This window comes from Onychostruthus taczanowskii, unplaced genomic scaffold (genome assembly GCF_017590055.1).
Source record: "Onychostruthus taczanowskii isolate IOZ18803 unplaced genomic scaffold, ASM1759005v1 scaffold117, whole genome shotgun sequence".
Taxonomy (NCBI): domain Eukaryota; kingdom Metazoa; phylum Chordata; class Aves; order Passeriformes; family Passeridae; genus Onychostruthus; species Onychostruthus taczanowskii.
Window position 1 is genome coordinate 1,533,276 of NW_024498318.1, and position 12,493 is coordinate 1,545,768.

General features: G+C 45.3%; 1 protein-coding gene across 1 annotated transcript in view; it reads right to left on the reverse strand.

Annotated features, from left to right (window-relative positions):
* The window catches only part of ATRN (attractin), a 143,409-nt gene that overhangs the window by 12,919 nt on the left and 117,997 nt on the right, over positions 1-12,493 (reverse strand). Inside the window, exon 27 of the mRNA XM_041427574.1 lies at positions 7,027-7,134. Coding sequence (XP_041283508.1) covers positions 7,027-7,134 — 108 coding nt within the window. The remainder of the gene's footprint in view (positions 1-7,026; positions 7,135-12,493) is intronic.

Sequence of the window (12,493 nt, forward strand, 5' to 3'; positions counted from 1 at the left end):
GTTTAGATTAAAAATTTACATTTACCTTGTCCCTGATAGCTACCTTGGAATTTTAGAGGGGCTGAGGAATGAATTGGTCCCAGAACTGGGTTGCTGCATGAGAGAAACTAACAAAAATCACATTCAAACCCTGAGATGGATGTTGGAGCCTGACATGGAGAGCACAGATGTGAGCACCCGGATCTGCAGCCCACAGCCACCAGCCCCCCCGAGGCTGCTCCCCCATTCTACAACTGCTCTGTGAGTCCAGCAGCAAGCAGCGCCCGGCCACCAGCTCGGGCTGAAGGGGAGGGGTCTCTGAGGTGAATTTGGGTCTCCAAGGCAGCTCCCCTGAAATGACCAAGTCTCTGTCACAGTTTGAGCCTGGCCACTCACGGATGGTCCTCGTCCTTCTCCTTCACTTCCAGCCACACCCCAGGGAGGGATGAGTGAGGCCAAGGGGAGCAAATTTGGGACATATGTGCATATATATGGCCAGTGGTGGGTATTTATTCTGATTTTGTACAGGTGAAGGGGCAGGACCTTTACAGCTCTTTTCAAGCACTCAGCTGGTTTTTGCACAGGAAAACAAAACAAAACAAAAAAAACCAACAAAGTGGGACAGCTGGATGAAGATTGCAAACACAACACACAAAACAACTACTTGGCATAAATGAATGCAAATAAGTCCTTGATAATGCTGTTGAGAAGCTGCTGGTGTTATTAGTACTTCAATCACTGAGATGCTCGTTAGAGGGAAAAAATGAACTTAGAAAATCCTTCTCCTGTGGGAAACTTCAGACTCCTTCCTCTCCTTCCAGCAAATTCCCCCTTATCAGCTAAAATCAGAGTCCAACCTGCGGAAATGTTTACAGTCTTCAAACCTAAAACTAGTTAAAATCACTTATCAGCCAAATGTTCCCTAAATACAAGGCAGGCTTAACAGATATGTCTGCTGATCTCACGACAGCTCCCTTCCGAAGATCTATATTCGATATTGTATCATGGGAGTAGAAAAAGTTTCCCCTAATATTTTTTCCCTAATTTTGCAATAGCATTCAAAACAAGATGCTAGGCACTTGTTTACTGGAAATAATTCATTAGGTGAAGGTTTTATTGGGTATTTTTGTTGCTGTTTTGGTAGGAGGGATCACAGCCAGCCTCTATGGGGTTCTAGTGCAGCTAATCTGCTTTACACACCCCAGCTGCCCAGGGAACGCTCCCTTCCTACCACTGGCATTCCTTCAAAGGGGATCCCACACTCTTCCACGCCCTAGAAGTGGGCCAGCATAAGAGGAATAAACACCAAATAGAAAGTACAAGCTGGGGTGTCCTCTCTGTGTATTCCTTTGTCACCTTGATGCTCCAGGAGGGAGCCTAAAGAGTGGAAGTGGTTTTGCTGAAGACAAGAAAACAGCTACATACAGACAGCCTTGGAATTCCTCTGTGTTAACATATGGAAGAGCTCCTAGAACCAGTAACTGCCAGAAAGCCCAGAAATAAGACTTTAGAAATTAAACTGCCTTTCCAAAGGCAAGTTGAGAAACCCAGAGACTACCTTAGCTAGGCCAGGCAGAACCACACTGGCATTTCTGGTCTCAAAGGCTGCATGTGATCCATCTCCAGCAAGTGCTACAGCAGATCAGGATTATTCTCTTTATTTCCCCCTGTCCCTCAATTTCATCCTCTTCCTGCAAGTATTATCCTTCTGAGGACAGGAATGACTTTCAGCCCATTTGTATCATCCTTGAGAAACCCTAAGCTGCTCTGTCCCCCTCTAACACATCAGACAAAAATAAAGTGGTTCAAGTTGTGCCTCGGGAGATTTAGACTGGATATTAGGGAAAATTTCTTCATGGAAAGAGTTATGAAGCATTGCACAGGCTGCCCAGGGAAATGGGCACCACCATCCATGGAAATGTTCAATAACCTTGTGGATGTGGTACTCGGAGACAGTTCAATGGTGAACACGGTGGTGGTGCTGTGTTCATGAATGCACGTGGTGATTTAAAGGCCTTTTCCAGCCTTACCTATTCTATGATTTGACACAGCCTGATCATTTCTGCTTTTTGACGAGGCTTTTGTGCATCACACCTCACGCCTGGCCTCCTTCCAAATGCTCCTCTTGCACAGGACCCCCAGTCTCAGCTCGCTGGAGCTGTCCTTGCCGTGCTTACACTAACCCAGCTCACTGAAGGTGAGTGGGTTGGGAGACGTCACAAAAGCTGGTCCATCAGCAAATCTGATGGACCAAAAGCAGGTCAGCAACATGTGAAGTAAAGGGGAAAGTGAGTCATCCAGAGAGACAACCAGAACAGGATAAAAGCTGGAAAAACCTTGTTCCTTGGCCTTTAGTTCTTCGCTGAACTCCAGCTGCATGAAACAGCCCAAATCAAGCTACATGTCAAAATCAACATGAGTTCACCCTGTGGAAGTGCTGGAGCTGGCAGATGATTCATTTCAAATCATTCCTCACCCTGCAGCTTCCCCAAACCCTGCACTTACTACTTACACAGGACTTACTACTCATTTCTCTGCTCCTTTACTGCTGGTTGCAACTTCATTACAATATAAAAGGAATTTAACAAGGGTATCGCTCAGATGCAAAATACAAATCGACTGAAAATCTATTAATTAATCTGTGGTACCCCCTACCCACTCCCAAATCAGCTCATCACTTTAGCTCTGCACTTCACAAACAGATGGGATCTTCTGGCAGCCTTTAAACCACTCAAAAGCACTTTCTCCCATAACAAAGCAAACTAATTACTAGAATAAGATGCTATTTCCCATTTATTTATCTGCTATTTTTAAGGAATCAGCTCGCTGTCTGATTCAGGATTTGCAGTGAAGCCCTCAAACAGCAGCATTAAATGCACATTGGTACAATGGTACAGAACACACTAAATGAACTTCATAAGGATTTTGCTCATCAAATGCTTCTCCCTTTCCCTTTAGGAAACTAAGGATCATGGATGCAAAGATAATCAACACTTAGCACTAGCTTCACGTGCTGAATCCCTGAACACAGCACAGCAAAAACAGCTCCAGCTCTGCTCTAAAAGATTCCAAAATAATTTTTTTTCCAACTTGAGGATTATTCTTTCCCAATGCAACCATTTTCTTGTTGACCCTGTAAGTGCTTTGCTCAACCTCAGCACTTGCTAGGCTGTGCATGTTTTTTCCAAGGTAACTTCTTGCCTTTAGCAACTTCAAGATAGGTGGAAATCAATGTCAAAATTATGAACTTCCCAAATTCTTTTGGGAAAGCTTCTAAGCATGGCTGCAGAGGATTACAAGACTTAGATTAATCCGATAACAAGCCCTAAAAAAGCCTGAGCTACAGCAATACCAGTTCAGACACTTGGATGAGTCCCAGGCACCCAAGGAAGTTAAACACACTTAGAAAAATAAATGCAATATTCGGCACGTCTGAACGCACAAAGAGCTGCAGAGAGAAGCCCACAGATTTTTAATAACTAAGCAAATTTAGCGGTAGATTTGTGATTCGGTGGGTATTTGTTGAGTGGCAAATAAAGCAAAGCAGCTAGTTACATGTTGCCTAGCTGCAGCCTCTAATGGGAATTGCTTCCCTGCAGGTAAATCACTTTCTATTACTCCTAAGTACCCCAGGAAAACTACTAATTGAAAACAGAGTTCTAATACTGTCCAGCTGGAAAACATTAGCTTAGGATGGAACTAGCTTGACACTGGCTGCCAACTGGCTATGGACAATGGAATAGGAAATTAATCTTTTGCAGACAAGACATACCATTTTCAACTTCTCCTTTGTAACCTTCAAATCAACTTGCCATTAACCAACGGCTTTGACTCCCATGGGGAAAGAAAAGCATCACTGAATTCATGATAATGCAAGTCTGGCTTTCTTGCATTAAAATGAAGACTCCAATTTTGACATAGTGGATGGCAGCGGAAGTGGAGGGCAGATACAACATCCAGCACCACAGTAACATTTCCCTCTTTTCTTGGCTAAGAGTTAAAGAACAGCCACATCACAAAGCAACCACAAAGAGAAGCGCAGTTGTCCAATTCTGTATTGCCCCAGCACATCTTCCTGCAGCTCCCTCCTGCCAAGAGCTTTTTCCCATGCAGGTGCAAAAGGGATAAGGAGAAAAACCCAAGCTGCTGGCTAGTGTTAAACCATAACACCTCATACATATTCAGACTGGTTTTTAATTTCTGTGTAAATTCATTTCCATGCAGAGACCAACAGGTCAGACTATCTCAGAAGCATCATTCCCCAAGTTACTTCCAACCCACAACATTCCTGAGCCTCCTCTCCTTTTGTGAAACACTCTGGCCTTTTATGACTACTTTTATTCCCTAGCAAAGTTCTCCAAGATGAGAAAAAGCTCTATAAATCCCACCAAGTCTAGTAACTCTCCTTGTCATGTAGAGACACCCTTGTTCTGCAGCCACACCTGCCAGAAGATGATGGCAGGGGTCCCTGCCCATGGCAGGTAGCTGGAACAGGATGATTTTTAAGCTTCCCCCCAACCCAAAACATTGACTGATTTTATGGAGTTACCCACTGGCACAACATTTCAGATGCACATTCATCTCCTCAGCTCCAGATTACTGTACAGGGTTTGTGCCATTCCAGGGATCAGACCACCTCATTTGTGCCCAAAATTGATTAAGAAACATGTACCTGAGTTATCAGCACAGAGGCAATTACCAGTTCCTAATGATTTCTGGGTCTAAAATAAGATATTTCTCCACAGTCTGTCTTACTATGGTTCAAACCAGCTTCTCCATCCATTCCAGAGGAACCTAAGGAGGCCAGACAAGATGAGAGCAGCAGAACAAGAGGAGGAATAACATGCTCATCAGAACTGAAGAGACCCAGAGTTTATCCTCTCTGTAGTTTGACTGCAGACAACTTGTCAGAGATCAAAAAGTTTAGAACAGCTTTGTTCTGGCCTGATCCCACAGGAGAGGTGTTTTTAGCTACTCCCAGACAACAGAAGATGAAGGGAAGGGCCCCAGACAGACAGACTGCAACCCAAAACCATCAGCAGCCAGGCTACATCCTCCCAGATCTGCCTCCAGCTCCATGCAATATCCATATGCATCCCATGGCCTTTTTGATGAGCAATGAAATAAAGGTCCAGTCTAATGTGGCGAGTGACAATCTGATTTTGCAAGGGTGGATTCCCAAGTCTTGGTGAGGTGTTAGAGGTAATGACTCCGAGTACCTGCCTCATGACAGAAAGAGGGAAATCATAAAAAATCAGAAAATCGGAGGATCTGGAGTCAAAAGAAAGTCAGTGGGGAGGAGAACCACACAGAGCATCCAAAGAGAGGTCCAGATACTCAATCACCAAATTACTGAGGACCTTTGCAAATTTTACTTTACTTCCACTATGCTCCAAACCAGGTACAAGACAGGATGAGAGGAAACAGCCTAATGCTGCACCAGGAGAGGTTTAGACTGGAAATTAGGGAAAATGCCTTCCCAGAAAGGGCTGCCCAGCCCTGGCACAGATGCCCAGGGCAGGGGCGGAGTCCCCATCCCTGGAGGGATCTGAACACCATGTGGTTGTGGCACTTGTGTGGGCATGGGGCAGTGCTGGCCCTGGCAGGGCTGGGGGAGTGGGTGGACTCAATGGTCTTAGAGGGATTTTCAAACCTTAACTATTCTGTGATTCAATATATTGAAAAGCTGCTTCTACACAAGGTCACCCAGAACGTGGTGCAGGACACCAGTCACACAGAAAAGTATTAAAACTTGCCATGACAGACTATATTTACACACAAATAAAGCAGAGCTAAAGCTATACAGGCAACCTTAATGGTGGCATTTTCTGTACTTGGACCATGACTTAAAAATTATTACTGACCAAACAGAAGTTTTGGGGTCAGACTGCTTTCATGTGCTTTACAATGATTAAAATCCATGTTTCTTTTTCTGGGTTTTTTTTGGGTTGTGTTTTTTTTTTTTTTTTTTGGGGTTGTTTTTTTTTTCTTTGGTATGGTTTTTTTGGTTTTTTTATTTGTTTGTTTTTGGTTTTGTTGGTTTTTTTTTTTAAGAACTAGCTCTCTTGTTATAGTAAGGGAGTGTGAGAAACTTAGTACCTGGACTAATCATACTAATCATAGAATGTCAGAAGGGATTGGGTGGGAAGGGACCTCAAAGCCCACATAGCCCCATCCCCTGCTGTGGCAGGGACACCTCCCACTGTCCCAGGTGCTCCAGCCCCAGTGTCCAGCCTGGCCTTGGGCACTGCCAGGGATCCAGGGCAGCCAGAGCTGCTCTGGGCACCTGTGCCAGGGCCTCACACCCTCCCAGGGAAGGATTTCTTCCCAACATCTAATCTATGTCTGCCCTTCTTAAAGCCTAATGAGAAAAACTTCCAAAAAACTTCAGTCTAAATAGAACAAAACAATCCAGCTGCCTTAGATGAGAAAGAAAAACAATCAGTGCTTTCAGGTTCTTAATTTTTTTTTTTTTGTATAAAAGTCTGTGCTGGTCAAAGCACCACATCCAAAGAGACCTTTGAATTAATTCATCACCTCTTAAATAGCTTTCACTAAAAATTCAACATGTTGTGTGTAAGAATGTGCCAGCCTGGTGTATGACCATGATTTCTTCATGCTCCTATTTGCTAATCACAAGATATACTGGAATATATATTTGTAATCAGAAATATGTTAACGTTATCCAGCACACAGACATGATTATATTCACACTTGTCTTGACATATCACAGGGAAGGGTTTCTATTTGCAGCACCTACAATTATTTCCAGCCCAGTGTTGTCTGATGTAAAGCTGGAATTCTTCTCTATTTCAAATCATAAAAACTAACAAGGCAAATCCAACATCAGTATACATTAATCTGAACCAGCCCAAGAGTTATAACTGAATATCTGAAGCGATAAAAGCAAATTAAAATGGTTCCTGTTGGACCTCCTGGACTTACAGTTTCTTGCAGGTATATACAAAAATGAGAGGATTTGGGATTGCTGTGTAAAACATCCCTGGTTAATCGTGGTGAGGACCATCCCAAAGCCTCAGCTCTCACCTTTATGCTTCCCCCGATGAGATCTGGTGGCTCTTCATCTGTTTCTAAGGCAACGTTGATGGAGGCGAAGGGGCGACTCGCCATCTGTTGCATCTCACGTAGTAGTTGCTAATTTATTAAACAGAAAAATATTATCATCATATTGTTCCAACACAAAGATGAAAGACAAATGTATCTAAAAGGTATTGCCCAATACAAAGGGACATCAATGAATATGGAAAAATAACCTCCAGGGGCTTGAATGGCCTTAAGAATACAGATAATGGTAAATATTCACATTACTACAATTTAACAAGTTATTGGAAGTAAAGCTGAATGCACAATGTGAGCCTGACATGTCTGGGAAGGAAAACTATCTGACTGAGTTTCCATAAAGCAGTGATTTACTTTTTAAGCTGTTGTTTGTCATCACCTGTCTGATTCCCATTCCACAGGATTTGTGGGAATCGTTTTAAAATTAAACTAGCAGCAGTATGTAACTACTGTAAGAATGAAGTTGCTATTTTTTATAACAGCACCAGCAAAACACTGTTAGGTTTCTATTGAATATTCCCCTTTTTTTATTGTTTCCTTGCTGAATATAGAAAATGGCAAACATGTCCTTACTGCAACATGTTTTATTAAAATAAAAAACCTTTTCCTGGGCAAATCCCCACAACACCTCATGACACAACACATCTCTCTATTGTGCTCTTAAGCACTTCTAAGCATTTCAATGCAGTTTCCCCTTTTTTAACACACAAAAACCAGATACTTTCTACACAGCTGGGCTGGAAACAGCATGTCAGTTTTAGCTGAGCTGTGGACACACTTCTTTTTGGCTCCAGTGACTAATCTCTGATAGTGACAACACAGCCTGACAGGGGAGGCAGAAGCCAGAATTCCATGAGGCAAGGGGTCCAATGGGACTCAGTGTCTCTGCTGAATAAGGGAAGAGGCATACACTTTGTGCAGCATGGGAAAACCCAGTGCTCTTAACCTTAAATGCAGAAACTGCCCAATGCTCTCACACAGATTTACACATTTACCATCACTACTTACTACAGTAATACCAGTTATCCTCTATTTTTAAGCTGGACTGAGGCACCATCAAATGCTCTCTAGAACTCCCACCATTTGCCACCTGAATTTTCCCATTAATTCTGGGCAATCTGACACTCCAAGCCCAAACTGATCATTTAGAGCACACAAAAACCCCATAGAAAACCCCACAAAATGCATTGTGCCCCAATACGCCCATGCAGCACAGAAGAGGGTGAAAGAAAGGTGCTGTTATCCAGCAACATTGTTGGGAACTGATTCCCAGAATCACCCAGTCCCAGAATGGTTTGGATTGGAAGGGCCCTTAGGGACCAGCCAGTGCCACCCCCTTGCTGGGCTCAGGCCCTGCCTGTGGCTCTGAGGCCATTGCTGGGCCTGGAGCAGAGCCTGGGCCTGCCCTGACCTCTTGCTGGGCCTACAGACTGGGACAGACAGACTGGGACAGACGGGGACACCCAGGGCTGTGGCCCCTCTCACTGGGGCTCCACTCCAGCTGAGCAGCCCCAGCTCCCTCAGCCTTTCCTGGGCACAGGGATGCTCCAAGGCCCCTGCTGGCCCTGCTCCAGGACATCCATGTCCTCCCTCCCGTGCTAAGGATGCAGAGCTGGACACAGCACTGCAGAGGAGCCTCCAAGGGCTGGGCACAGGGGCAGGATCCCCCCTGCCCTGCTGGCGCTGCTCCTCCTGCTGTCCCCAGGATCCCCGTGGCTCCTTGGCTCCCAGGGACAGCTGGCTGTCCACCAGGACCTGCTGGCTGCTCCTCCCCAGACGCAGGACCCTGCATTTGTCCCTGTGGGATTTCAGCAGGCTCCTCTCTGCCCATCTCTCTGCTGAGGTCCATTTGAAGGGCAGCACAGATCCCCTGGGGCTCCTGCCCCCTCTGTGTCACTGCAAACTGCCCAGGAGCCACCCACCCCTCACCCAAATCACTGATGAACCAAACAGCACTGGGCCCAGTACAGAGCCTTGGGGGACACCACTAGAGACAGGCCTCCAACTAGACCCTATGCCACTCATTGCCACTCTCCAGGAACCTTCTATGGCCTTTGCTTTGCCGAATCACCTATAATTCTGAGACTCTTTCACAGCAGAGGACTGTCTCTGTAACTTGGGGGTGCAGGCAGGGCATGATGAGGTCAACGTAGATAAGCTTGTGGGGGTGTATGAGCTTCCATGGCTCTCAGTCTAGCTAAAAAAAACTGTAAAATTTTACTACCATAAAAGGCATGTGGTAAAGTTTTCCTTAATTTTTGAAAGAAAAAAAAAAGAATGGGGAAAAAAAAGGCATTTTGAGCAGATTGTAGATACTGTCACGAAGCAAAAACCCAACAAATCCACACAAATGGAGTGTTCGTAAGCAAACTTGTGTGTAACTCACACTTGGGAAAAAGGACACGAGGAGCGTTCGGGTATTTAAAGCACACCAGCAGATTGCAGACGAAAGCAAGTGTGAAACAGATTGCTGGGTTGTTGTTCCTGTAATTGTCCCCTTCAGCTATCGCAAAGTGCTTTGTTTAATGGCTATAAAATCAATGAACAAGCTGTCCTGATGAAGATGTCCAAGAGACTGACGAACTAAAAGCTATTAGTTCTTCAAAGGAAGTTATTTTACTAAAGAAAATGTGCAATTTGGCAACATGACTCCTACTGAAGTCAAAAGTAGCTCTGAGAATATAGAATCACTGGATGGTTTGGAATGGAAGGGATCCCAAAGATTATCCAATTCCACCCCCTGCCACAGACATAGACACCTTCCCCTATCCCAGGCTGCCCCAAGCTCCAACCAGGATGGCCCTGAACGATTTCAGGGATGGCAAGGAAACAGCCCCTCTGGGCACCCTGTGCCAGGGCCTCACACCCTGCCAGGGAACAATTCCTAATTCCCAAGATCCCATCCACCTCTGCCCCCTGGCAGTGGGAGCCATTCCCTGTGTGCTGTCCCTGCAGGCCTTGTCCCCAGTCCCTCTGCAGCTCTCCTGGAGCCCCTCCAGGCCCTGCCAGGGGCTCTGAGCTCTGCCTGGAGCCTTCCCTTCTCCAGGGAACATTCCCAGCTCTCCAGCCTGGCTCCAGAGCAGAGGGGCTCCAGCCCTGCAGCAGCTCCGGGGCCTCCTCTGGGCTCTCTGCAGCAGCTCCACGTCCTCGTGCTGTTGGCCCCAGGGCTGGGGCAGCTCTGCCGGGGGGCTCTCACCTGAGGGGCACAGGGACACAATTCCCACCTTCCTGCTGCCACCAGCCCAGGCACGGGGGGCTCTGCAAGTGGGCTCTCACCTGAGGGGCACAGGGACACAATTCCCACCTTCCTGCTGCCACCAGCCCGGGCACGGGGGGCTCTGCAGGTGGGCTCTCACCTGAGCATAAAAATGCCCAAACCAGATGAAGTCAGTGGTCCAGGATGCAACCAAAGCAGCAAATGTCTAAGGGAACATCCTTTTCCTATCATCAGCTTCTGGTGTAGCACAAGTCATGTTACAAAGTTCCCCCTAAAAATTAAGAACTAATTTAAGAAGCAATTGTGCTATAACTTTAATGTCATGCTTTACCCAAGGCTTGCACCATGCCTGTTTAACCCAGATCAATCCTTCAATATTTGTTTGGTTTGTCAAAATTTTTAATTAAAAGATTTTATGATGCTTTAAGGGAGAAAATGTGACTTTTCCCCGGTCAAGAGGCTGAGCATGGCTTTACAACAGCTGTTAACATCTAGATACTCCAGAACCTGCCTTTCCCTCATTCCTAATGATGGGCCTTCTGAGATTTCAAATAATGAACCTCAATACTCTTTCAAGCAAACCGTGGTTTTCCAGATAACACGATTAATAGGACAACCTGGGAATATTTTAAATCAGTTAGGCCCAAAGAGGATTTTAAAGGCAAAGTGTTTGACAGCCTTACAAAGAAATCACATCAAAAAGCCTGTCCTAGAATACACCTCTGGCCTTTAATATTTATGTTACTGCAAACTGAGAGAATGTGCACACCTTTCATTTGCATTGAGTGTGATTTTTTTCCATATTGCAGAATTATAAAATGGTTTGGGTTGGAAGACACCTTAAAGACCATCTTGTTCCATCTTGCTTTCTAGAAGGACCCCTTTGGATGTTTTCTCCCAAATTTGCCCTAAACCAGGACAACCCTCCACTAGACCAGGCTGCTCCAAGGCCAGTCCAACCCAGCCTGGAACCCTTCAAATAAAGTGATTCCTACCAGGAATATTTTTAATTCACAGACACTGAGTGATGGACAATCTAAAATGAAGAGTGTGTTACTGATGGCAGAAAAACCTCCCGAGGAAGTGAGGAAAGCCTTGCCAGGCAGTAGTGCAGGCTCTCCCAGAGAAGACAAACAGCTATTCAGGTTACCAGGTTAATTGACTAATATAACCTACGCTGTGTTTTCTGACAGGAAAAGCCTGGACATTTTATTCCCACCATAAAGCAGCCACGAGGCTCAGTATAACCATCCTGCTTACATCCATCTCAGCAACTGCCCCTGCAGAGACTGTTTCATGAGCATAGGGCCCCAGGCAGCTTTGGGGATGGGGCTCTGGTATTTTCAGCCATGAAATAACAGTGATTTTTCCAGAAGAAAGTCACATATCCTGGATTTTATTTGCTCCTTATGAAAAAAGGCCTTAAAAATAAGCTTATCAAAACAGTGATCTAGAATTCATAAGGAATTCCAGTATCTACATGAGCAATTTGTCTCAAGTTTTTTTTTAAAGAAGGAAAACACACCAGGAAGGAAAACAGCAGGAACTCAAGGAGGACACTAGTGAAGTACTAGCACAGGTGCCAGAGCAGCTGTGGCTGCCCCTGGATCTCTGGCAGTGCCCAAGGCCAGGCTGGACATTGGGAGCAGCCTGGGACAGTGGGAGGTGTCCCTGCCATGGCAGGTGGGGGAACAAAATGAGCATGAAGGTTCCTTACAAGCCAAGCCATTCTATGATTCTAAACCCATGGGTGTGTTAAGTGAGCAGTGGGCATCAAAGAGCTTTCATTTTAATGGACAGTAAAAGCAAGCAGGATTCTGCAGTAAGGGGAGGAAATTCCAGCAGACAGGACGTATTCAAGCCAGGCAGCCTGAATGTCTGCTGGTGTGTCTGGTACCATTGCAGAAGACCACAGTCAAAGGAGGTGAACTTCAACAAGGGGAGCCAGACAAGAGCAATGGTCTGATCAACAGTGGGTTTTGAGCCAGGAAATCTGTAGCTCTAATTTTTCAAGGTACTTCTGAAACTCAGAACCCACTGATTTTTAGAAGTACAGCTACTCTGAGAATTCTGAGGACACATATTTGGTTTGAGAAGAACGTTTGTTTTTGTTAAAGACATTCACAGAGCAAGCTTCACGTTCCTTTACTTTGACAGAGTCACAGAATCATTAAGGCTGGAAAACCCTCTAAGACCATTGAGTCCAACCACTAATGC